The sequence below is a fragment of the Sturnus vulgaris genome, chromosome 4 (genome assembly GCF_052056855.1).
Source record: "Sturnus vulgaris isolate bStuVul1 chromosome 4, bStuVul1.hap1, whole genome shotgun sequence".
Lineage (NCBI taxonomy): Eukaryota > Metazoa > Chordata > Aves > Passeriformes > Sturnidae > Sturnus > Sturnus vulgaris.
In genome coordinates, this window is record NC_142246.1 from 37,283,288 (window position 1) to 37,307,290 (window position 24,003).

At 37.9% G+C, this 24,003-nt stretch overlaps 1 protein-coding gene across 4 annotated transcripts in view; it reads right to left on the reverse strand.

Annotated features, from left to right (window-relative positions):
* Window positions 1-1,945: 1,945 nt before the first annotated feature.
* The window catches only part of CLCN3 (Cl-/H+ antiporter 3), a 61,309-nt gene continuing 39,251 nt past the window's right edge, over window positions 1,946-24,003 (reverse strand). For 2 of the 4 annotated variants that reach the window (XM_014878546.2, XM_014878547.2), the window contains 9 exons: window positions 23,207-23,394; window positions 22,417-22,539; window positions 20,921-21,127; window positions 19,241-19,321; window positions 17,531-18,076; window positions 12,580-12,766; window positions 10,912-11,310; window positions 8,912-9,128; window positions 1,946-5,023 (listed from right to left, as the gene is read on the reverse strand). In XM_014878546.2, the coding sequence (XP_014734032.2) occupies window positions 4,933-5,023; window positions 8,912-9,128; window positions 10,912-11,310; window positions 12,580-12,766; window positions 17,531-18,076; window positions 19,241-19,321; window positions 20,921-21,127; window positions 22,417-22,539; window positions 23,207-23,394 (2,039 nt within the window). In that variant the 3' untranslated portion in view covers window positions 1,946-4,932. Of the gene's footprint in view, window positions 5,024-5,139; window positions 6,763-8,911; window positions 9,129-10,911; window positions 11,311-12,579; window positions 12,767-17,530; window positions 18,077-19,240; window positions 19,322-20,920; window positions 21,128-22,416; window positions 22,540-23,206; window positions 23,395-24,003 lie in introns of those variants that run through there. The other 2 variants (XM_014878544.2, XM_088163613.1) reach the window with 2 other exon arrangements.

The window sequence follows — 24,003 nt, forward strand, 5'->3', positions numbered from 1 at the left end:
GGCGGCGCTCGGCGGGCCGGGGCGGGAGCGGGGTGCGGTGCTGCGGGGCGGAGCTGCCCGCGGGCGGGGCTGGGCACTGACACACCCGCCTGGCCCTGCTCTGCACGCCCCGGCAGCCGAGCCGGGGCCGCGACTGGCGCTCGAAGCAAACACGGGAAGGACGGGCCGAGCCCAGCACGGCTTGCAGCATCTGCGGGCATCGTGCCAGCGACTCACGGCAGGGCTGGGCCGCTGTGGCTCCGTCACCACCCACCTGTGCCATAGGCGAACCGAGCCCTGCGTCCCTGCTCCAGGTGATGGTTCTGCCCTTCTGCATTTCCCAGCTGAGTCCCACACCTCAGGTGAAACATTCTCTTCTGCCCCTGCTCTTACATTGCTGGAGCTGGCTCAAGTGGGAGGAAACTGATGGGATGAAGGAAATGCTAACTGACATTACAAGAGAAACTAAGAATTCCACAGTGGTTGCTACCTTGCTAATCAGAAGAAGCCATTTTCAGTTTTAAACATTTAAAAATTAAACGCAAGTGATTTTGTACAATATGCAAATTCATGGTTTTCAAGGCCCTTAGCCCCCAGTTCAGACTTAATATTGCACTTGGTGGTTTATTCTCGGGCAATTGATTAAAGTAACAGTCCAGAAACAATGGAAAATAACACTTGCTCTTACTCAGCAGCCCTGCCACCATCCTTGACTTGACTTCCATTGTAACAATTCACACCAGTACTAATGACAGCAATACTAATTATCACTGATAAAGATTATAGGCCACTAGCACCATGCTTAAACGTAAGTAATTTCTACTCTTTTAAGCAAAGGATTGTCAGCTATATGTTACTTGATGGCAGAAAGGAACATTGTAGATACAATGTAGGTTAGAGTGCTGCAAAAATATTGTGAGTTTCAAATGCACAAGGTCATCACATGCCATAGCTACTTCTATAAGTGTGACAACTTCACTCCTTTCATTCAGCATATTAACATCCCAATTATTCAAACACAAACATTCATAGGCCTAGAGTTTTGTTTTATACATAAAAAACCCAGATATTTCCCGTCTTATTTTCCTTTTTATGTTTCAAGTATAGGAGACCTTTATCTTAAGGCCCTGTAAACCATAGAAGTACTAAAAAAGAATCAGGGAAAGGTCTGAGTTGGAGGGTACCTTTAAAAATTCAACTTTTTAACTGTTACTTAAATATGTACTTAGACCTGCAACAATAAGGACCTGAGGCTGGATGTCCATATTCATGTATTAACTCCTGATGGAGAAGGAAATCTGTTTACAGCAGCTGCAAAATGACTGATGTGCCATGTATCATTAAACTGGGACAGACTTTTTAGCAGGGCCTGCTGCACTAGAACAAGGAATAATGGTCTTAACTAAAAAGAGAGTAGATTCAGACTAGATAGGGATAAGACCTGTTTTATTATGAGTGGTGAAAGATTGAAATGGGATGCCCAGAGGGGCAGAACATACCCATCCCTCAAAGTGTTCAGTGGGGTGGGGCTCTGAGTGACCTGGTCTAGTGGAAGGTGTAGTCCCTGCCCATAACAGGAGGGTTGGAACGAGGTGATCTTCAAGGTTCCTTTCAACCCAGGCCATTCTCTGACATGTACATCATCAACAGCTGGCTTTTAGACAATAAAAGGATCATCTAATTACTTTAAATCAAAAATACTTTGTTTTAAATTCTGTAATTAAAACATAATCCTAAATGTTTATTTTGGAAAAATATCCTACCTTAAGGCAGATCGGGGGTTGATTACTGATTTGTAGCCAAATGCTAGCCAGTGCAATTACTGCATCTCCTAAACTCCATTCTTCTTGTCAAGTCTTACTAGTTTTGTATGTAAAATTCCTAGCTGTTCATTTTCTCTCAGGGAATAAATGCAAACATCAACACAAATCCTCTGGGAAAACAATGAGAAAACATGACAGAACAATAACTGGTCATACAGAAGTTTTTAATGCTTGATTAAATCATCACAGTAAGGAGAATTTTTACTGTAATGATATGCAGTTCTACCACACTATTATAAATAAAAACATTAAGATCAATATTAAATACAGCTCTAGGCAACATCACAGATTAACAAAGAATGCATTCTTCATGAACCAGTATCTGAATGATTTAAAAAATAAAAAAATGCTGACACTTTCCCCTTCCCCTCCACCACCTTTTTTTTTTATTTTAAATTAGTAACTTGAGTAAGGCGCTGCAAGTTTCACTTTAGAAATTTTTTGTTGCACAGCACAGGCACACATACTTCATCAACAGAACCTCTACTGTATGTTTACCAGAAGACATTTTAAATGTCAACAGGGAAAGCTTAGCAGGTTAAGAGTAAACAGAGATGCACAATTTATGTGCAGCACTCGGGCTCCACACAGAAATGAAACACAGCAGGAGTGTGAACTGTATTTTAATTTAGCAGTCTCTAGAATTAGGTGCAAGTTAATACAGTACACACAGCACTGTTTTACAATAACATCAGACATGGCAGAGATTTCAAACTGATTCAAAGTGATTTTTGTATGTGTAGTGAGTTTGTATTCTTCCACTGTAGAAAAAAAAGTCAGACAACAGAATTCAGTGTCACAGACAACTTCCAGAGCTGCCTTCTGTAAATGGGCCAAATCCTGCTCTTTGTGAAGCTCCCTCTTCTTCAGGCTTATGTAATGTAACAGCAAATTTTTAACAACTAGTACTGACTTCACATGGAAGAGTACAGCTGGTTGTTGCTATGCTGCCATTTTTACATAGCCCAATTCCCTGTTTCATTTCCAAACCTGTTTCTAAATACAGGGCCTGATCACTGTGATCACCCTGGCACATTTCACTTTCTACCGGTTGCAGTTGCTGCTAGAGCTGAGATGATCAAATGTAGATGGCAGTTTTTTTACTAAGAAAAATCATTTAAAATTCAACAGTGCACTTACTTAAGCACAGCCATTTTTGTGCAGCTCACTGAAAGTGCCAGAATTTTGGTTCATTGTCTTATTAAGATAAAATCACATTTTGTGAATAAAGATGTTTGAGGTAACTGTGATGAATGCCTTAGAGATATTTATTTACGTTAGACTTTTAGTGTTTATATTCTTGCCATTTTTGCAGTCTTGTGAGCATAATTGTTAAAAGAAAGAAATTTTATCCAACCTCGTATTACAAAATATGATTTTTGTCAGCCAGATTTCTTAATTTTTTTCCTCCCTAATTTAGGATATAGCATATTGTCACTTTTCCTCTGCATACAGTTCTGGTGGTGGTCTGATAAAATGAAATAATGTACTGTAAAGAAGTCAGGGGTCTGTCAGTTCACCTCTGAGTGTGTGTGTTGCTGCTGAATTTTAAAGTCCTGCCAAAGTTTCAAGTACTAGATTCAATTCTGCCCTGCTGCTCAGGTGTGACTACATATAATTTACACCTTTTTATACTTGTGAGAAAAGAGGAGTCAAAAGCAATCTTATAGTTGCTTTCTCCTATTACTTTTAAAACCCTGCAAGTTCGTTTTGTTTTTTTTAATAAAACCCTACTATTACTGTTCCAGTTATCTGCTAGTAAAGAAAAAAAGGAAATCCAAGGTAATGGCAGTGGAAGTTACATTTGAAAATTACCTTGTATGTATGTTGGATCATAAAGAAGCCATTTTCTTGAAACCCTTCATCTAGTTGTAAACATTTTCTAATCCTCCATTATTTGCAGAGGATTATGAATTATTCTATAAAATCACATTAAAAAGGTAATTAATTATGTGAGATATTAACTGATTCATATTTAATAGATTTTTTAAATCCATACAAATATAAATAAAGAATGGTAAAACTTCAAGAAAAATAATATACATTTAGTGCAAATTATGAGTTACATTTCTTCCTACCATGTCAGCAGTGGAACGTCTTTAGTGGAGAAAAAAAAATAAAAATGACTGTTCTCAAATTTTACAAGGGGAAAAAAGATCTCCAGTGTTGAAGCATGCATTTTTTTTAACCAGATACACGTATACAGAATTGTTCCAGCTCTTAAACTAGTAGAATATAGCAGTATTTTTCCTTATACTGCACAACATTGGTATATATCATAGTGTGTTCAATAATACAAAAATTGCATAAGACCAGGTCTCATTATTGATATTTTCTGCAGCAAAACCAGTATCTTTCTTTAAAGTACTGGTTTCATCTGGTTTTAGTTTTCTCATATCACGACAGCACACGGGTTGAAGGAAGTCTCACATGTTCTTGCACAGTATTACCTGTTCAATCTGGTTTTGTTGCAGTGGATCTGCACTGCCCCAACCATTTAGTGATGTACGAACTTACACATTTAATGGCACAAGAAAAATCTCCCTTCTTGTGATCACACCTCAGTAACTCACAGTACATCTCAATATGAGAAACAACTGCTTCAAAAGGGCACACCAATTTTAAAGAGGCTTTGTTACGGCTCAGGAGAGAGAGAAATAAAGCTCTTCTGGAATGTAGAAAGGTGACGAGTAATAGTTAATACGTTTCATGAGTTAACACAACAGTTTTCAATGGTAAAAACGGCAAGACCTTTCAGTCTCCACAAGATGGCTCAATTCAGAATGATCCCTCCAGAAACAGGGATTAGTAACACATCTCTTCAATGCTGAAGTACCAGGCTGGGCTGGAGAATGGCACCACTTATGCACGGCTCACCTACTGCACTATCATGGCAGACCTGATTTCTTGGGACGCATCCAGTGCAGGACAGCAGCTCTCCCTTCCCACACGCCCATCAGCCTTCCTCCTTGCCACATGCTCCCCCAGACTGACTCCTGATTGCCAGCAGCACTGTTACGTAAAAACCCAGCTCGTCTCTGACTTGAGAAGTTTTCCCCAGACTAAAGTGTTGTGCTATTCAACAAATGAACCTCCTCTTCTGTTTCCTCTCTCTCCTCAGCTATGGGTTTCAGTTGAACATTATGGAGGCGGGGTCTTGGTTTGCCGTCTGGGCCATATGACGGAGGATATCTTTTTTTGTTATAATGCCAAGGAGGCGCCTGAAAAGGACAAATGGAAGACTGATATTAATCCAAGCAGGAAAATAATGAAGCGGAACAAATCTGTAGCCAAGTCCTTTTTGTTGACAGGAATAGAGCAAAAGTAAACAGCCTGATTTTCTTACTTAAACAGAAACATTTTATTTATCAAAATGTTAAGGAACCACCAGTTGGATAAAACACAGCAATGCTGAGACACTGTATCAGATGGTCTCTGACAGCTGTAGTCCATTTTAATGAAATACAAGTCATGCAGGTAGAGCCCATTACAATTTTTATTTAACTTTTTGTTTCTACAAAAATCAAATTTTGATTAGCATATGCCAACAAAAAAGTAACAAAGAGGGACAAAGAAAAGAGAGGTATGAAAAAGGAGTGATAGTGATCCCATTTCATAAGGGAGGCATGTTCCAACCTAGCCATCAGAAGTGATGTACCGCTTGATGGCCCCAAATCAAGCAATTCAAACTCCCCTTCCCTCCTTTTTTAAACCAGAAGGATCCTTCCAGTCTGACACACTGGCTCAGATTAAATATATTCATAGGAGCACACTGTACTGGTCATGAAATTTTTGTATAATAAACATAAGTTAATTAGTTTTTGGAGTTCATGGCTTTAGAAAAAAATCAACTGAGTAATAAAATTTTCATTTTCCAATTTACATACTGTGCTCTTATGACAGGGTCTTTTGAAACTATAACTGCAAAACACCAAATAGAGTGAGACTGTCCAAAAGGATAATATCACAAGAGAAGCAAAGAGCAGAATGAATGAGCTGCTGCCCTTTTTATTCTGGTTAGTACATTTCAATTTGTCTTATTAAAGGACGCATGAAATACTTGTGAAATATTAGCATAAAATGAGAACATAATTAGCATGTTTTGCACATAAGCAGCTAAACATGGTGGGTATGTTTAGTAGACATGGAACCAGCAACCATGTCCAAATTAACACAAAGTGTACCACCTATCTAAGGGGTTAGTTCACAACATTATGGTTAAAACTGTATCTAGATTCTGAAGTCAACAGTCAAGACAGTAGCAAGCCACTTGGCTGGTATCACTGTACATTTTGTACAGGAGTACACTGACTGCTGTAGGTAATAGTGGCAGAATCACAGACTTTACATAAAATCACAGGACTTTGCTTAAAAATAATAATATTTTTTTTAAATCATGTTGATAAAGGGGGATTACAGGGAAGATCTAATGATGCAATTAAAAACATGCTTAACTTTGCTTCTCAAAAGATGTGATACTTTGCTATTAAACAGCTATTTAAAGCTGTCCAAATCAGAAAAAGAAATTGGCATATAAGAAAATCTTAATTTGCATTAGGCAGGGAAAAAGTATTCCTAGCTGCATCCCTTCCCACCTAGGGAATTCAAGAGATCAACCATCTGGATCGATGTGATCTCAGTAACACAAGTATCAAAAAGTTTACTGTTTACTTTCCTTTAATGTTGTGAGTAACAGTATGTTCACATTTACAGCTTCATTTCTACAAAAGGATTTTGTACATCTTGTTTTAAGTCTAATAAAAATTTTGAGCATAAGAAGATTTCATTGTTCAGCCGAGGTTGTAAAAGCCCTGAACAGTTCACAAGTTTCATGCTTCCTGACTTCTAATGTGTCTAATTATGAGATCTGATATATCTAATCACCAAGGGTTCGACGTGCTGCTTTAGTTGCTCGAGATGCTCTAATATGTTCTTCTTTGTGATGATCCCCAAGACAATCCTGCAACAGATTATGTTATGCTAATAACTGTGTGTGAAATCAAAATATAAAAAAAAAGTTCTAATCATAATGAAAAAGGATTAGAGCAAACAAAAAAAAAATGGTTGCAGGAAAGCTAATGAGATAATTAAATGACTAATTAAATGAGAATTTATTTGAAAGTCAGTACCCTTTCCCAAATTTTGCATTTTAAAGGCACTGAAATGAAAATCTACTTTGTTTAATAGATATTTCTCCTCACACATACAGATAATTATTCACATGTTAACAAGCCACAGCAGATGAACAAAGTAATAAACTGTGTAAAGTCATAGCAAGTGAGGTTTGAAGTTGTACTACAGAGCTGGGCTATCTGATGTCCTTAGACAAATTCAGACAAATTTCTTGTTTGTGACAGGACAAATTAAGAGCAACTCCCTGGAATGGATATTCTGGTAAAAATCTGGAGGAGTAAGGCTCAGTCTTCTCTCTGTCACCTGCACCAATTTCTGTACAATCCAATCTAGACTGGAACCAGTATGTTGATGCAAGTCTTTAAACAGGTATACTCAGTTTGCAGGAAATCTGCCAGCCAAAATATAAAGCAGTCCTTGATGTCCACAAGGCTGTATGCCATGGCTAAACACCACCAGTACTAGTATTTATGATCCACTCTTCTCGTAATGGACAGTGTGCTTGTGGAATGTCACAAATTTGTAAACTAAAGTAGGATAAATAAAACATTAAAGCCATCCATACTTCCTGCTACTTTGTCATAAAATAGTTAAAAATTTTTACTAGAGCTTGACATAGCTTTGCACAATCGAGAGATTTCTTTAGAGAAGATTTTAGCATCAACATCAGTGTTTGAGCACTCAACCACAACAGAAACTATGACAAAAATTATCACAATAAATATTCTTCTGTTAAGTTCTATCGACTCCAATTTCCCTCCCCAAAACAAGAATAACTGCATGCCCACACTAACTTCCAAGTGTCAGATCATTATGTCCTTTCCCTAGCAGAGAAAGGCTTCTGGAAACACTACCTGCCATTCCATACAGAGATGCATTGAAAAAAAAATAAGACAAAAACAGGCAGGAAAACATCCAAGTAAATTTGTTTTAAAATACATCTGAAAAAAGACCCCACTTGGAAACCAGTGAAATATTTAAACATTCGCCACATAGAGCAGCAGTTGTTTTGCCCACAGAGAAACTAAGGAAGTCCCAGTCATTTCAGTTTTCTTGTCCCAAGGATATTGATCAATCCTAAACATGTGAATGAGCAGACATTTCACTCCCCAGGTACCTTAAAAGACATGCTAAAGGGAAAGCAAGATACTATGGGTAAGGAGCTTCGATGTTGCATGTCAAGTGTTTAGTGCAAGAGATACAGGAAAGCAGAATGTTAAAGGAACAGCTGCACAGAAAAAGATCATGTAAAAGAAAACAAGGAGCAGTTTAGATAAGAGGCAATTACAACGAACATTTAATTTCCATGCCAGGGGCTGATTTTTTTAGTAGATAATCACAGGACAACTCCCAACGGTCTCACTTACAAACATTCTAAATCTTAAAATTACTTTCCTGAAATATTTTGAATTGTAGAAACAAAAGTTGCAGATTGAAGTTCCAGAACTAGCAGCAGTTTAGTTGTTAGTATTCCAAAAAACAAAAGCTTGGTGGTAATCGCCATCACTAGACTCCGGAAGGAGAGATCATTTTCTCCTTTACTCTTTATGAACACAGTAGTTGTAGAGGTTCAGTAATTGCTGATACATTTAATGTTGTCAGAACATAGATAATAACTAGGAAATACAGGCCTTAGACTGTGCAACACACAACACTAAATTTCTGCAAGACAAGTTGTGTCTCTTCCACATGCAAGTTGCACAGACCAAGCTTGCTGAATCGCAGTAAATTTTTAACAGAACATGATAAAATGACTGAAATAATCTACCTGCTTACTTGGAATACAAGGAAGGCATAAGAATTTCAGAGGTGTGCTACAGCACAGCACATTAATAAACAGCTGGGGTCCTCAGTTGCAATACCAAGGAGTTCAAATACCATGATCCTGGTGTATATCCTGGTTCAAATACTCTGATCCTGGAAGTGAAAATTACTGTATCTAACAAAATGCACAGCGTTGCTGCCACTTTACTCACCCATTGTGTGTTACAAGGCACTGCCTCAGACCCAGCTTCCGGAAAATATCCACCACTATTTCCATTGGTGTGTGGTCTGTCACGGTGAAAGGGCTCATATCAAGTATGCTTCTGAGCTTCAAAGGTCGAGGGCTTTCTGCTGGAAGCGATGGGGTATGCTGGGCAAAACATACCCTGGAACTGCCAACAATCCCCTCCTGCTTCTTTCTAGCACTTTCTTTAAGAAAGACAGGGAAGGGGGAAAAACAACAGAGGAAGAAGAATTTACATTCTTGAAGTAAGATGTTAGTGCAGACAGACAGCTCAATAAATACTAACAAGCTCTCACTTATGTTTCCAAAGCCACTGCTTTATTCCCAGGAAGTAGCTGTGCAAAAATCAGAAAAGCCATTTGCCACTCAGCTTTAGTCATTATTTAACTAATTTTCTCACTCCAATAAGTAACTTTTATTTACTATAAAGAGATGGAAAGGCTAAAAAAAAATAACATACTCAGCTCCTGAAGAAACTACCAGGGAAAAGCCAGTCTCAACTGACAGCCCCCCGAACCTTTTCCTAATATCCAACCTAAACCTCCCTTTTCAAGCTTTTCAAGCCATTCCCTCAGGTCTTGTCAGCAGGCACCAACAGAGAAGAGAAAAGTGACTGCCCCTCCTCTTCCCCTCATGAGGAAGTAACTGCAATGAGGTTTCCCCTCAGTCTCCTCCAGGCTGAACAGACCAAGTGACCACAGCTGCTCCTCATACAGCTTCCCCTCAAGGCTCTTCATCATCTTTGTGGCCCTCATGTGGATGATCTCTAATGGCTTTATAACCCTCTGATCTGGCATCCAGAACTGTCCCCAGCACTTGAGGTGAGGCTGCCCCAGTGCAGATTACAGCAGGACAATCCCCTCCTTGCCCAGCTGGCAATGTACCCCAGGACAGGGTTGGCCCTCCTGGCTGCCAGGGCACTGACTCTTAACACAGACACAACCCAAGGCTAAACAACTTTCACTGTATAACCTCAGCAGCTGAGATGAGTCTTACCTGTGAAAACGTATTCTAAGAAGAATGTTCTGCTATTCCCCCATTTACTCAAGTAAATGCAAACTCAAACAAGTATAATTTCCGAATTTTGTACAATCCATATACATCCTACGTAATGTAATACCATGGTATACACAGTATAGTATTAAGACCACAGGCAAAATTATGACTGAAGTAAACAGTGTTATGTTCACAAAACATGTTTTTTAAAAGTTTTTGGAGACTTCTGTCCCTTTTTCAAGTGTCTTTGTTTAAGAGGTATGTATAATAAAAAATAGTTTAAGATACAATTTCCACCACTTATTTCATGCACTAGATGTTACAGCGTTGTAACCTTTTCTTACATAACAGTGTGTTTCTTCCTTTGGTTATGAGAGTAGCCTCAAAATCCACAGAATTTTTCTTGCCAGTGCACAAAGCAAGTCACAAGTATCACACAAGCACTAACATTCATCCAGAAAGAGATGTCCCAAACAGGGCTTATGTGCTCATGTGCCCAGGGACAATTTCCCATGACACAAACAGGTTGAAAAACATAAACCTAAAATAATTAATATTGCACTTATCTCTCCATAATACAACCTTGGTTATAACAAAATAAGTAACTCACTGTCAGAAACAGGATATACATTTTAAAATTACTTGGACAGTAATTCTCACAGAATACTGCTGGTCAAAAATGAGAATTACTAGAGGAATTAAGATGCTTTCAAAAGACTCAAAAAACTAAAACATACCAGATTAGATAATGTTTTGACCTACTTGAATATGACAACTTTTGTTTTTACAACAGAGACAAACAGATGATGATTTTCTTCATTTCAGAGCCTACTACTACTGAAGATGTATTATCATATACTTAAATCAACCTGGAGTCTACAAGCATACAGAGTAAATTCTATTTTAAATATAAAATAATATAAAACAATTTAAATTGGTGTACATAATAATGCAATACTGAAAGTTAATTACCTATTGCAATAGTTAAATCTCTTCTTAGAGCAAAACCCACTAGTCTCTGCGATTCTTTTGACATAATAACAGGAAAACCATTATAGCTGGTTTCGTTGATCAAGTTTTCTATGTCTTCCACAGTCATATTATCCTGCGTCAGAACTGCTAAAGGTGGGTCACTTCTCCGAGGTCTCATCACATCAGCAGCCAGTGTTGTGTGAGTGAATTCTTCCTTTGCATCCAAGAAAGGATACCCATTCAGTCGGATGTGTGCTTCATAGATGCCTTCCCTACCAAAGGCATCTCCTACCCACTTACTGGTCATGACTGCAGCCATTAGGGGCACAATATATTCCAGCCCTCCTGTTAGCTCAAAGACAATAACTACCAGGGACACAGTCATCCTTGTCACACCACCTGCAAGGAAAATGACAGCCAGTAACATTTGAGTATCAGAACAGTGACTTCAGAATTTTCTGTCTTCCTGTTGTGACCTACAAACATAACTTTGACATGAGAGGTCATCTGATAAACATCCTTCTGCATAGTGCCAACAGAAGCAGACACAGAAAATTAACACAGAACTTCTAGAAGTGAGAAAGAGCATTTTAGGGAAAATTCACAGAAAGAGAGGTAATAAAGGGAATGGGAAATTATGTACAGTTATTTAATGTAAACTAAGAATAAAACTGTGTATATCTCCATGCCACATCAGGATTAAATGTACTGTGAAATGCAAGGACATCCAGTCAGGAAAGAATTTGAAAAAAGAATGGAACTAATGCAAAAAAGTCACAATAACAAATGAACAGCTATGCTGTCCAAAGGATTAGGAATTTAATGCTGTTGCTTAATCATTAAAGCTAAACAGAATTATGAGCTGATGAAGTCTCTTTCTTGGACAACAGAAGACAGGGATTATATCTTTTATTACTATTTAAAGTATTTTTTTTCTGCTAAGGTTTCTGATGCAGTATCTTCAGTTAAAAAAGGATATGAACTGTCTCTCAATGAATTGAAGAGTAATTCAATTTGCACTAATAAAAACCAGAATCACCTCTCCAAAACCTAAATTTGTATCACTAGTTTGATTGCCCAAACACACTTTTCCTTAAAGAAAAGGTCTACTTCTTGTAGAATCTTCCCTAACAGCTTTTAACTTTAATTTCTAAGCCCACCAAATTATAAACATGGATAAGTTTAGATGCCCAACTTAAGCCTCTTTCCATGAAGCTGATTTTCAATAATTAGACTTGTTAAAAGTACCTTGCACACATCTAAAACTTTAGTTTGTATTTTGAATTTCAAGAAGAACTTTTGCAATTCATGTAGATTTGGCAGGTGATCACACCATTTCCTTCTAGTAATTTTAACTATACTTGACACTGTAAATGCTCTACTTCATGCATTTCAAGGAACTGATTTTTCTGACCAATGTAGTAATGACATCTCTTGACACCAAAAAGAGAAAGTAAACACTACTTAAATTTTCCTATTTCTCATCTATTTAGATTTCATATTATTCCTCAGATCACAAGGATTTGTGTAGAGATGGGAATGTATTCTGGAGGGAAGACCCTATAAACAGGTGCTCCAAAACAGCACAGGTTAATATCTTCTTTCATTTTTTAATCATTATTTTGATATATGAAGAAATCAGATGCTTATTTCTTATATTTTATTTACCTAAGCATGCAGCAGCACCAACCATAGCGTAAAGACCAGGTGTAATACAGTCAGCTCCAACTTCACACCACTCCTTGAAAATGAACCAGTCATGATGGTAGTAAGCCAGCTGCTCCACTGCAATTCCTACAATCCTTCCTGCTATTGCTCCAATTGCCATACTAGGTATGAACAACCCAGATGGAACCTGCAACAAAAACGGAACTGTTGTCATGCTGCTGGGAACATACCTGACACATCGCTTAACAAGTGATTTTTTACATTTCTTTTCTGAAAGAGATGCAAAATGCTCAAACTGTCAGGTTAAAACCATGTAAAGTGACCTTGGAAGATTAGCAGAACTTAACAGAATGCTACTGAAATCTCCGATTGACCTGATTAGCAGAAACCATTATGAGCATGTTTGTTTATATCTTAATGTGTTTAAGAGAAAATCTACCACCAATACAGGACCACGGACTACACTCAGTACCAATAGCACAATTCTCTACCATGTGCATGTCCAGTGTGAGCTGTGCTAATCATACTGAAAAGTGCTCCTTATCATTTCCTGTCTCGCTTATACCTTCATGTTCCTCAGAGTCAACATTCACTTACCAAACAGGACTGACTGCCTTCCTAAACTGCTTCCTGAAACTGCTATAAATTAACTAAACAGGTGATTTTTAAAAGAGGCTTTGTACTATTATTGCTGCTTCCATAGAAATTGGTGTATATAGAATGCTAAACACACTAAGAGAGAAAAAGGCAAGATAATCCTCACTGCAAAAAGTAGGTTTAACGCAGTAGGTTAAAGAAAAAAGAAGCTCCTACTGTAATTTTAGCTACTTAAAATGTTTTTCTGCTACTAACTAAAGCCTTGTCACACAACCATGGCTTAGTAAAATACTGTTGCAAACTTGCTTTTATCAGCATTTTCATATAAAGAAACTGTTGTGTATCTTTTATTTTCCTTATGAAGCTAATCTTTCCAAAAAACATACTGGTACCTAAATGTCTTATTAAACTGTAAATGCCTGCTGCTTCTCCTCACAGCAGTTGTTACCATCAAAGTATTTTATACTATGACAGAAGTACACATGTGACTACAAAAAAGGAGTAGAATTTTTATTTTGTCTAAATGTACCTCATCCCATCCTGTTGAAATAACATAATTAAATACTGCATTCCTGCTGTAACAAGACACATCATGTAATTTTTCTTGTACCGTACAGGTGTGAAATTTAAGTATTGTGGAATTCCAAGCTACAGATATTTGCTGTGCTATTCAATAGGTGGCGCATAAACGTATTTCAGAAATGTTATTGTTATCAATATTATTATATTTTGTCTGTATTTATGGTTGCAAAGAAGATTTCTAACAACAAACCATGGAAAAGCAAACATAGCTTATAATTATTATTACTTTATATTTTGTCTATATTTATGGTTGCAAAGAAGATTTCTCACCAAAAAAACAAGGTAAAACAAACTTTGTGTTAGACAGTCAGCAGCGTGGGTTTTGAGAAAAGGTTTAATAATCCTTAATTCCTATACTGAATTACCTAATATTTCAGTGTTTATAGAGGTAATATTCAATGCTATCATTTTAGTCTAGTATTCAGATTGCTCATTTATACCACTGCTGTTATTTCCCACAATTAATTAGGCATCTAAGCCCCTTCCTAGCTGCTAAAATCAAATTTTTTTCCTGAGTGAAATTCTTTCTTGGTGAACAGTACCCTGAAAAAAATCCAAATTTCCAATATAGAAGTAACTCAATAAACTTTTGAAACTGCCTCAGATCCTACTGTGCTAGCAGTATGCCACAGAAATTTAATCTCCACATGGAAATTGCATCCAAATTGTTTCTGGTCCTTTGGTAATATAACTTTTTATACACTAGTTCCTTCTCTTCTTTCCATCATATGTGGATAATGGTTACAAGTCTAACTGTAATTATGATTTTACAGGTCCATTTGTTCACATAAGTCCATGAATCACAAATCACAAAGGGGAGAGGAATCATCCCAGAGAAGTAGCATGGGAAAACAGCTAAGATTTTCCTCTTCTCAGCTTTCTTCTCTGGGGCTCAAATTACAATCCAGAGGAAAAGATCTGTTCTGTGTCATATATGTCATCTTTAGAAGAAGCAAGGATTAGGATATGTGTACAACTTTCCACTTCTTTGGTAGTGCAGATGTGTACCAGTGTCTCAGGCTGCAATACAGGATGTGACCAGAAGTACGTATTCCATTGAAGTCAGCTGGGACAGTGATCCTTATTTCTGTGGGAGATATTCTCTGCTAATGGGCCATCTGTTAAAATCAAGTGGGGCAGTCATCCTTATCTTTCCCCAACCCATCCTTCCTCCAGGGACATATCTTCTGTTAATGGGCCATTGAGTGCCACTGATAAAATTACATCATCCCACTGGGAGATGCTCCAGCCAGGGGGAGGAGCCAAGCATTTCCTACCTAGATAAAAACTGGGATTTGGAACACCAAGGCAGCCTTTTTCCACTGGATCCCAGAGGAAAACCAGACCTTTCCACATCATCACTGGACCTTTGGAGGAAAACTGCACCTTCTACAGGAGCACTGCTTCAACAGAACCACATCTGTCATCCAGGAGGACTGCAGCCACCATTTAAAGGGACTGCTACCAACACCCTGACTGACAGGGTGTCAGGTTGTATTCTGACTCTGTCAGTGTTTTTTGGGGTTTGTTCTCTGTAATACTGTATTTCTATTTCAATTTTCCTAGTAAAGAACTGTTATTCCTATTCCCATATCTTTGCCTAAGAGCCCCCTTAATTTCAAAATTATAGTAATTTGGAGGGAGGGGATTTACATTCTCCATTTTAAAAAGAGGCTCCTGCCTTTCTTGGGAGACACCTGTCTTTCAAACCAAGACAACCAGTCATGGTCTGAGATGAAACTGTAACTCCTTCCCATCAGTTTATCAGCATTTAGACACAGTAATGAATCTACCAATAATAAGCACTACAATATAGGTACAAAAGCATGGAAGAAAAAAAAACAAAAAACAAACAAAAAAATGCCAAACCCCTGCCATATCAGCCTCCTGGTAACGCATGTCCACAGCAGTAACAGCAGCAGGAATCACTTTGCCCCTGGCAGCAGCTAGGTAGCTTTGCTCACCTCACAGGAAAACAGTTCCTGTGGGGAAGCTGTGTGTTTGCAGATGGCTACAGCTCCAGGAACAGATCTGGAGGGCCCAGAGAATCCTTTAAAATTATTTAAATGACAATATAATATTATTTATTTTCTCTTTTTTTCTTTTCCTCCTATTTTGAATTTGCTTCTTTTATAGAGATAAAGCCTAAAGCAAATAAGCATCATTAAAGTAACATCCTCTTCTCCAGATGCTGGCTGACATTCTAACCAACCACACGCTTTAAAGCTTTCAAGAAATTCATGCAGCACAGTTCCATCAATGACAGCAACACGACTCCTTGCCTATTGGCAAAGTAATAAAAATATTCTCACAACTTCACAAAAATATTTCCACCATGCTGAAGTTCTGAGAAAATGAACCAAACCCAAATGAAGTATAAGCTCTCCCATCCTGTAAACCAGTGAATTCTAATGTGCAGTGTGACCTTGTGGTAACAATCCCACGCAAAAGAGCCACATGCACATAAACACATGAATGGTAAAATAATGTCCTAGATATAAATGAGACACAGTAAGAGAATACAAAACTAAACAACAGGTTGAAGCAGTCAGATCGCAGAACACGCTGAATTACAGACCTAAGGAAGACTAGCATTTAAAATACACACTCTAAGACTCCTCTTACCCACCATCATATAACAAATAACAACCTGCAACATCTTCTAAAATATCAAAACATAAGAAACACAACATGATGTTATTGCTCTATCAGTTACAGAATAATCGAGGTTGAAGATCACTGCCCCACAGTCTACCCCTGCTCAAGCAAGGTCACCTACAGCAAGTAGTTAAGGCTTGCCACCAGCCAAGATATGAGTATTTCCAAGGATGCTCTCTGCATAGCATATCCCAATGATCAAATACCCTCACAGAAGTGTTTTCTGATGCGTGCTGTTACATGGAACAGCAACTTAAACTGAAAAGTTAAGGCAAATTTAAACACTAATCTTGCTTAGTGAATACTCTACAGGAAGTTTGCATTAAGACACATATGATAATGACATGGTTGGAAAAACTGTGAAGGGAGTCCGACAAGACAGAAAATTATGAAGGCGTGACAGTTATACATCATCATTCAGAAAACTGCCAAAGACTGAGGAGAAGTTGAAGCCACCTCAAAAATATATCTATGAAACAATTGGGAAAAATCACACTGCTGGTAATGAAGAAGAAATTTCCATTACAGTCACACGAACAAAGCCCACTTTCTCATCACAACATGCAATACTGGAAAATACAGCAAAAGAAATCATTATTGTCTCCTTTTAACATCTGTAGTGTTTACATTTATGTGAACAATGAAGAGAGTGGATATAATTACCACCAACAAGTAGTGTAAGGGGTACAGTCTATTCTTCTTCCAAGTACCAGACTTGGGAGCCTGAGTGGTTATGCCGAACTTCGGAAATTTTAGAGACATCCCTTATTGCTGAATCAGGGCCATACAAACAGACATCCATCCATCCATCCATCCATCCATCCATCCATCCATCCATCCATCCATCCATCCATCCATCCATCCATCCAGTTACTGCTCCCTACTACATTTAGAGCATTTCTATTCAGCTGAACAAAGGGCTATTCTGAATTTAATTAAAGTTAATACTGTTTGCTACAAGACTTGCTTATTAACCAAAAGCAGAAAGACCTTTTTAAAAAAGAAGCAACATTAAAAAAAATAAACAAAGCTTCTAGCTTTGAGAGATGGGAAATGAGAAAGGCAATAATTAAATGATCACAGCAGGTAAAAGAGCTACTGCATTCCCACTTACCTTGATACCGAAAGTGAAGACTGTCATGATTATTTTAAATATGAGTGCTAAACACAACTGCCATATAGCTGAATAGACTCCAGTGCCTGCTGGACGGTCAGGAATATCATCTACAATTTTGCTTGCATTCATATCATTTCTGTAGTCACAGAGCGAGGAGGATTCTAATGGCCCACAGTCTGTGAAGAGCTCCTTAATAAGCTCACTGGTGTTTAGTCTTGTATATGGATTAGGAAATGCAATCACAGCTGTTATTGCTGCAACAATAATAACCTCCAGGACAGGATACTTCCCAAATTTTGTAGATTTGCGTCGACGACACCATGCAATATTTGCTCGGATGAAAAATGCTCCCCAGAGCCCACCAAATACTCCCAGAAGAATAAAAGGAAGCAGTTCAAAAAGGTACCAAGGAGTGTGATATTCCACATAAAAAAGAACTAGGCGGCTATTGCCAAAAGGATTGATGGACCTTAAAACAAATGCAGCTACTAAAGCAGCAAAAAATGATCTCCATAAAGTTTTCAGTGGGAAATAGTAACTGACCTGCAAAAGACAATACACCAGAATTATTAGTGATTCAATTAAAAACGTGGAAAGACAAGCTAATGATGTGTTAGAACACTGTTGCTCACATGGTATGAGCAAAAAAAATGATTCCTATTACTTGGAGCACTGGCACTCCAGCAGATTCTACATTTTTAAAAAGCTCAACAACTCAGATTTAAAGACAATACTACAGCAATGTTGAAAAGTGCTGTTTTAAGACTGTTAGGAAATTATGCACTGCAAATTATGCTTAGAAGCTGCTCTGCTTTGTGTCTCTTATTAGCCTTCATGAGAACCAGATCATGCACTCTCAGGTTGCCTCCTATTATTTTCTTCTCCTTTCAATCTATATTGAAAGGTTTCTCACAGATCTGTTATTTTTAAGAAGTATGATTAATAAAAAAAAATTTAAAGGCCTCAAAAGAGAACATGCAATTTCATTCTTAAGCCCCACATAGCCTGATTTGAATTGCAAGACAGTTTTCTTCTGTATTTTTCTGGGAACAGGGGAATTCCTCAAAATCCCCTAAGAATACAACAAAATTATACATAAAAATATTTTCCCTGCTTTTCAATTCAGAGTTTTTTAGGGTCTTTAAAAATGCCAATGATAGAAATAACATTCTTATGTCTTTTGGAAATTACAATTAAAACTAACTTAGCATAAAGCATTTTTTGGAGAAGAGAATTTGCTTGCTTTGGGGATAGGTTTTATAGTATATTTGCCCTTTCAATAATGATCATATTCAATTGTGTTTAGTGTTTGAAACCTTAAGAAATGTTTAAAAACTTGCTTTACAAAACTGTCCAATAAGTTTCTAAAGCCTTTTTCAAAAATTTAGAGCCCTATTTCTTTTTTTTTTCAGAATGAACTTCTAGACTGAAAAGCTGTCGTGTCTCTATCTGTATGTAAACTGTAATTATTAACAAACTTAGCCCTTTTCCAGAATAAAATAAGTAGGAACAAAGTAAGCTGACATTCATTCAAAAAAAAAGAAAAAATATCTTTAGGACTTTGCTGGTAACAGGACTCTTTCAAATATGGGTCCAAAAATAATTTCCTTCTTAGGAGAGACTCCATAGCTTAAAGGAGTCTGAGATTAATTAAACTAAGACAGATTTTCTAAAATATTTATTCTTCAGTGCCATCTCTTGACATACCTCCTCCAGACTGAAAAGGACTCCACCAATTGGGGCACCAAAGGCTACAGAAACTCCTGCTGCTGAGGCAGCTGACAACACCTGGAAAAGAATAAAGAGAGAGGGTTTGTTGCAGTCTACGTTGTAAACATGAACAACAGAGTCTCACTATAGCTATAAGCTGAGTTTGCTGATACCAAACTGCCATTGACTCTCTTGAGGGACAGGAGGCCTTACAGAAGGATCTAGGTAGATTGAGGCCCCGAGCAATGATTATAGGGATAAAATCTAATGAGTCCAAATGCTGCACACCTAAGATGAAGTAACAGCAGACCCAAGTCTAAACTGGAAGAGAACTGGCTGGTGAGCAACCCTGCCAAGAGGGCTCTAGGGGTGCTGGTCAGCAGCAGCTGAGTGGGGGTCAGCAGAGTGTGCCCTAGACCCCAGAGGGCAAAACAAATCCTGGGGTGCATCAAGCACAGCACAAGCAGACAGAGGTGACTGTCCTGCTGCATTCAGCCTTGAGGAGCCTCACCCCGAGTGCTCTGTGCAATTCTGGGCCCCACACAGCAAGAATGTCAAAGTCCTTGGTTGCATCCAGAGCAGGGAAACAAAGCTGGTGACAGGGATGGAAAGAGGGTCTGAGAACTAGTTTGGAGAGAAGGAGGCTGGAGCAGAGATTTCCCTGCAGCTCATGGCAAAGCCCATGATGACACAGATTGTTTCCCTGCAGCCCATGGAGGACCATGGCAGAGCAGATCTTTACCCTGCAGCCCACACCAGAGCAAGCTCCTAGCAAGCTTCTGGCAAGAGCCATGGCCTATGAAAAGAAGCCCAAGCAGGAACAGGTTTCTTGCAAGCACTGCAGCCTGTGGGTGATCCAGGCTGGAGCAATCCTGAACGACTGTACCCTGTGGAAAGGACCCAAGCTGAAGATACTTCTGATGGACTGTCTCCTATGGGTAGGGCCTCACATTGGAATGGAGAAAATATCTAGAGGAAGGAGCAGCAGAGACAAAGTATCCCTTGGGATAGAAGAGTTAAGACCGAAACTGAGCCTTTCAAGAAGGGACAGTAGGGGTAAGATACATTTATCTTTTTTTTGTCGTTGTTTTCATTTTGTTTTGTTTTCATTTCTTGCTACTCTACTATTGGCAGTCAGGTAAGTTTCCTCAAGTCTAGTCCGTTTGGCCTGTAGTGGTAACTGGTGAGGAATCTCCCAGTCCTCATCTTGACCTCTGAGCTTTTCACTTCACTCTCTCCTGCTGTCCTGCCAACACACAGGGGTGAGAGAACTGCTTGGCTGATACCAAGTCTAACCCACCACACTCTCACTAACAACAGTGAACTGAAACAGAGCAGAAAACACTGCTGTCACCAGGAACACTTTGTTCATGGGTTCAGAGTACTCTACTGTCCTCACAGCTGAAGACACTCATCAATTACTAAAATGTAGAGACAAGCACAGAAAAAATTTAAATAAAATCAAATGGTCTCTGAGGTGGAAGAAAACAAACTGATTCTTCCACGGAAATTATTTACCTGTGAGAATGTTGGAGATAATACATTGTTCTTAACATAATAAATAACTACTGATAATCACTAAACATTGTCCAAGAGAATAAATATAATCTTTTAAACAAATCAGTGTAAATGAAACAAAATTCAATACATACTAGAAATGCTTTTTCAAGAACTTACCTCTCTTTTTTTAGCTTCATTTGTACTGTATTTTGGAAAGAGGTAGGAAAAAATATTCCCACAGCAGCAGGCAACATGTACCAAAGGACCCTCTTTTCCTAAACTCAAACCTGATGCAACAGCCAAGACTAAAGTAATTGTTTTTATCATCAAAGTCCACTTCCCCAAGTAACCTCTGATGATGAAGCCGCTCAAAATAGTTTTTATCTGGAAGAAATAAAAAACTGTATCTGTCACTGCATTCGTTAATTTTCAATAAATAATTCATCCTTTAATTTTAGCTGCAGAACTTCAAAAGCCAGCTTTTTCAAATTACTTTGTCACACTTTAAAACATGTATCATTCAGAGTGCCACACACTCTATCTGCTTGCCAGAAGCTTTCCATTTGCAACTTACTCTAAAACACATAATAACATAAAACTACATTATCAATTACATTTAGTACAAAATTAACCTGCAGCAGCTTCTAAGACTGGATTAATAAGTTTATGATGTAAATTATTGAGCAAAAGACAAAAATTTCCAACGTTTATTTCCAAATAAACCTGCAAAAACTACACTCAAGGTCATTTATTGTAGCAATATCTCAACTTGCACCAGTATGACCCCTGTTCTCTCTTCATGTTTTACCACCACAACATAAAAATTAACATTAGATTTCTTCACATGAAGATGGAAAAGATCTCCAGCAGAAAAACGTGCCACTTGCTAAAGGTATTACTGTGCTTAACAATGCTGTATTATCAGCCTGGAAAATATGTCCAGATAGAGTAAATAATATACAGCTATCATAGGGCAATATGTCTATAAATAAGATGTACATGAAACACTGGGCAGCTGTGTCTAGCAAGTAAGGATAGCTAGATTCAAAAACCAATTTAAGATGAAATTTCTTCTGGAATAATGGCACAGAACTACTCCAGGCTTAAATAGAGGTCGATACAAAAATTATTTACAGAAAAGCTGAAGAAATGAGACTGACAAGGATGGATTTGACTTTGGATTTTTCTCTCCCATTCTGTGGATAGTAACAGACAGCAATTGTAAACAGTGAGTTTTTGAGGATATTACACATTTTACATTGTGACTGTCCACTGGTTTGTGCTAGTTAAAGCACCTAAAGCCATTGCAACAAAAGATTGATTACTCTATCAAACAACCCATACTATGTCAATGAATCACTGCTCTCTTACCACCATAGGGAGGGTGTGGATTAGTGGAGGTTTGGAAACAATTCTTTAGAAGTGTACTAATCCAAGTACTTCCTTAAAAAGTGGTCCTGACAGAAGTAAAATATAATAACCTAGGAGATTCTTTTAAATTGGGGGTATTTTCTCAGAAACAATTAGCACATTTACTTGTTTTCAATTTGAGTGCTTGTATTAATATATTTCTTCAAAGGCACAGAGTACTTTCTCTTGCCTTCCCCCTGATCCATTAAAGCAGCAGTAATCTACACATTAATATGAAACACCTATTATAAGTTAGAACTCACCTCAGGTATCCCTGAGCCACAGGCGTAAGGAGCAAATACCTTCACCAGAGAAACTGCTAAGAAGGCAAAGCTCAATGCCCAGAAAATGTACATTATGTAGTTCATTATGTATGAACCTGGGCCCTAAAAGCAGAAACAAAAAGTCAGAAAACAGATTTGACATAAGTGCAAAATCACTATTTAAAATAATCCAGAAGTGCTCTTGCTGCAAGTACATTTATACACCCATTTTAAGGTACAATAATTATTGCCGAGAGAGAGTTTTGTTTGAAAAGTATAAAGTCATGACACCTGCACATTAGCACAGACTGGGTTATAAAAGGTAGAAAGTGTTCTAACACTTCATCTTAAAAACAAAAAAAAACATGGAACAGGTATATTTTTAACAGCTAATAGCTGCTAAAATCTAGTGAATATTGAGTAAATCTCCCTTATTTAAAAAAATTTCGGTAGAAAAAATAAAACAAATCTATTCTTAGTTATCAGAGAACATCATAAATGGATTTAATTTACATACAGCTATGATAAAGAATAAAAATTCTCACATTAACAGTTCTATATCCTCATATAGAGAATAACTCATAACTTCTTTACACTTGCAACACTCCAAGACCCTTTGCAGTTCATGAAAGACACATTTATTACACTATAATCTATTAATCAATTCAAATGCTGGAAAATGGCACAGACAGTACAACCCAAATTCTTGTTTAGAATCCTAACCTTAAGACCATTATTTTCTTTCTCTATTCAGCCAAGCTGTTGAACAAGACCATCAAAGAGTACTCACTTCTGCTTGCCCAATTATTAGTTCTGCCCATGTTTTCCACTGCGGACACTTATCTCTCTCTTCAAACGTGGTCTCATTTGAACCCCAACAGCACTGTTCATGGTTAAACCATAAAGCACTAAGGCAAATGCCTTCCTTTAAGTCAGTCATCCAGTCAGCAGCTATGTCAATTAATCCTGCCAATGCCCCTGTTGTAGAAAGAGTTTTGTATTAATGTTCGGTAAACAGAAATAACACACACAGCTAAAACGAAGGAATGTGCTTGTATCAACTGATGTAAATTGTGATTACAGAAAACTTGATTAAATAGACATTTCATATACGACTGATTTCCAGGATTATATCATGTTTTCATTATGGTAAGGCTAATATTTGCTGAAGAATTAAGTACTTTGTATAGTACCAACTTAAATGAGATTTTTTTTCCCCTATACCACAGTTCTCCAACAGTCCACTGAAACCAAGGAGTTAAGAGTAAAAAGAGAACTGTTACTGTCTTGTGATGGAGCATTTTATATGGCACCAAGCCTGCTGGAAAGAGATGGGATTCACCTGTCTAAAAGGTGGAAAAGGATTCTAGCCCATGTCTTGGCAAGTCAAAAGCAGTAGAACAGACTCTCAATCAAATTAAGACCTCCTTGTGACTGAACTCAAGGTTGTACTATTTAAGATCCACCAGACATACAAGAGAAGGCATCTGAGACTGAAAAACCTACCAGTGTTCAAAACGAGAATTTGTTAACTTTGTTGCTCAGAAACAGAATAAAGGAATTTTAATAAACAGCAGCTTAGGGGGT